The 3316-nt window shown below is 39.3% G+C and overlaps 1 protein-coding gene across 1 annotated transcript in view; it reads left to right on the forward strand.

Moving 5' to 3' along the window:
* Positions 1-1850, forward strand: part of LOC108730672 (uncharacterized) — a 3915-nt gene extending 2065 nt beyond the window's left edge. The window contains exons 4-6 of the mRNA XM_018460520.1: positions 6-450; positions 529-1009; positions 1446-1850. Of these exons, the coding sequence (XP_018316022.1) occupies positions 6-450; positions 529-1009; positions 1446-1850 (1331 nt within the window). The remainder of the gene's footprint in view (positions 1-5; positions 451-528; positions 1010-1445) is intronic.
* Positions 1851-3316: the final 1466 nt, after the last annotated feature.

Raw genomic sequence — 3316 nt, forward strand, 5'->3', positions numbered from 1 at the left:
CGCAGGATGTCGCTTCGAAGTGCCGCGAGAGATAATGACAAAGAGAGCGGTGATTAACGTACGCTCGATGGACAATGCATGCTTCGCATGGTCGGTGGTCGCCGCTCTGTACCCAGCCGAAAGAAACGCGGATCGCGAATCTTCCTACCCACACTATACGACGGTGCTGAATTTCCAAAATATAGAATTTCCTATAACGTTAAAAGACATAACAAAATTTGAACGTCTCAACGACGTGTCCATTAACGTATACATTATCGAGAGACAAAAAACGCTAAACGTTCTCCCGATACGACTCGCTGACGACAAAAAGGAGAAACATGTTAATTTACTATATTTGCGAGATCCGCGAGACGATAATGTGGGCCACTTCGCATGGATCAAGAATATTTCTCGGCTCATGAGCTCGCAATTGAATAAACATAACGGCCAAAAGTACATTTGCGATCGGTAAGTATACGATTAATAAAAGCGAATTCTTCTTTAAAAATAAATTTTAAAAAACCATTATTTATTTTTTATTTGCAGCTGTTTACATTATTTTCATTCCAACGAGAGATTGCAGTTACAAATGGTAAATTGCGTACGTATAAACGACTGCGCTATTCGACTATCGAGTGACGACGACAAGTGGCTGAGCTTTAACAACTATAATAGGAAGGAACGAGTTCCATTTGTCGTTTACGCTGATCTGAAATGCATCCTCGAGAAAACTGATAGCGATCAGGAAGCATCTACGCTCACGTATCAACTTCATTATCAAGTATTTAACATAGAATACTGCGTGCGCTGTTCATACGACAATTCGCTATCAAAATATCGATTTTGTCGCGATCCGGATTGCGTTTCATGGTTCGTCGAAAAACTGAGAAGTTTAGCACATTGCGTAAAAAGAATTTTAGCAGCTAATGTCCCCATGGAAACTTTGTCGAGCGAACAGTGGGAGACATTGCACAGCGCGACGCATTGTCATGTGTGCGAAAAGCCTTTCGCACTAGACGATAATCGAGTAAGCGATCATTGCCATTTAACCGGTCGTTACAGGGGTCCCGCGCATCCAAATTGCAATTTAAATTATAAAAACTCATATTTTATTCCTATAGTTTTTCACAATTTATCAGGCTATGATTCACATTTTACTATCAAAGAAATAGTTACAGCATATGAAGGCAGAATTACTACCAATAATAAAGGAAAAATATATATCATTTACAAAAAATGTTCAAGATACCGCTGAAAGATCAGATTCGCGAAATAACATAAAATTACGGTTTATCGATTCTTATAAATTTTTAAGTACCAGTCTCGACAAATTAGCATCCTTTCTCAATAAAAATGAACTTCGAATTTTACAATGCGAATTTCAAAATTTGCCCGAAGAAGACTTCGAGTTACTGATACGAAAAGGGATTTTTCCATACGAATATATTGATTGCGCCAATAAGCTGCAGGATACGTGTTTACCACCGCGCGAATCATTCTACAGTTCCTTGACCGGTCACACTGTAACCGAAAGCGATTACGCACACGCTGTGAACGTTTGGCAACAGTTCTCTGTTCAAACCTTGGGTGAATACAGCGATCTATATTTAAAAACGGACGTGTTGCTGTTAGCTGACATATTTGAAAATTTTCGCGATAAATGTATTGAAAGTTACGGTCTCGACCCTGCGTATTATTATACTTTACCAGGTTTTACGTGGGACGCTATGCTGAAACATACACGTGTAAATTTCGAATTGCTCACTGACATCGATATGGTGATGTTTATCGAGCGCGGTATACGCGGTGTTCTTAGTCAATGTTCCAGCAGATACGCGCGAGCCAATAATAAATATATGCAGTCGTAGGACCCGTCGAAACCTTCTATGTACTTGATGTACTTCGATGTTAATAATCTATACGGGTGGGCGATGTGTCAACCGTTGCCATACGCCAAATTTCGAAAACATCTCAGACTTTGACGTTAGCGCGATTGCTCAGGATTCGCTCACAGGTTACGTTCTTGAGGTCGACTTAAAATATCCGGAGCGTTTGCACGACGAGCACGTTGACTACTATTCTGTCCAACACGTGATAAACCACCTGGCAACCGGCAGGATAAACTTTTAGCGACTGTGTATGACAAAAAGCGTTACGTTATACATTATCGCAATTTGCAGCAGTGCATGCGTCACGGTCTTCATGTAACAAAGATTCACCGCGTATTGCAATTCGCACGATCACCATGGCTTCGCGAGTACATAGAACTTAATACAAAATTTAGAACGTTTGCGAAGAATGATTTTGAGAAAAATTTATTTAAGTTAATGAATAATGCAGTATTCGGCAAAACCATGGAGAACGTGCGCAATCGATGTAAAATTATTAACACAATGGAATGGACGATACGGCGCAGAGGCAATGATCGCGAAGCCGAATTTTCAAAGCAGAAGTGTATTTTTTGAAAATCTGATAGCGCGCAATTGAAATGCGTAAACTTGAGTTGAAGTTCAACAAACCGATCTACGTAGGAATATATACTCTCGATATATCGAAGGTCTATTTGTATGAATTTCACCACGAACATATGTTACCACTGTATCGCAAAAAATGTGAAATTATGTACACAGACACTGATAGTCTCATATATCGCGTCGAGTGTGATGAGCTTTATGAACAAATGAAACGTGATACCGCTAGGTTCGATACGAGTGATTATTCTACCGATAATGTGTATGGTATGCCACTTGTAAGTAAAAAAGTGCCAGGCTTAATGTAGGATGAAAATAATGGCGCAATATTGACTGAATTCGTTGGACTCAGAGCCAAAATGTATGCGTTGAGGGTGGACGGTAAAAAAGATACTAAAAAGGCAAAAGGTGACAAAAGTAACATCGTAACGCGAACTATAACGTTCGATGATTACACACGATGTTTAAACGATGAAATTGAAATGTCGCGCTAACAGTCATGCATAAGATCAAAATTACATCAAGTATATACGATATCTGAGACGAAAATCGCTCTGAGTCCGTACGACAAACGATACGTCATACCGAATTCATCCAAAACATAATTTAACCAAAACATTACCATGGGGACTGTTTGCGTCTTTACTTTATCATTAGTTTTAAGTTTACCTGTAAGCTCCGTTTTAGTTTGAGTTTGAATTATTCTCCGTTAGGGGCGCCCAAGCATTAAAAGTACTACTTCCGTTTTTGTAGCATTAAGACTAGTGGACTCGAAACGTTAAGTCGTGATTTTAGTTTTCATTTTGGTTTTGTAACGAGCCCAAGTATCAGATCAATAAACGAATACAATACAAACCCCAACA

The sequence above is a fragment of the Mycetomoellerius zeteki genome, unplaced genomic scaffold, assembly GCF_001594055.1.
Source record: "Mycetomoellerius zeteki isolate Tzet28-1 unplaced genomic scaffold, Tzet1.0 scaffold941, whole genome shotgun sequence".
NCBI lineage: Eukaryota > Metazoa > Arthropoda > Insecta > Hymenoptera > Formicidae > Mycetomoellerius > Mycetomoellerius zeteki.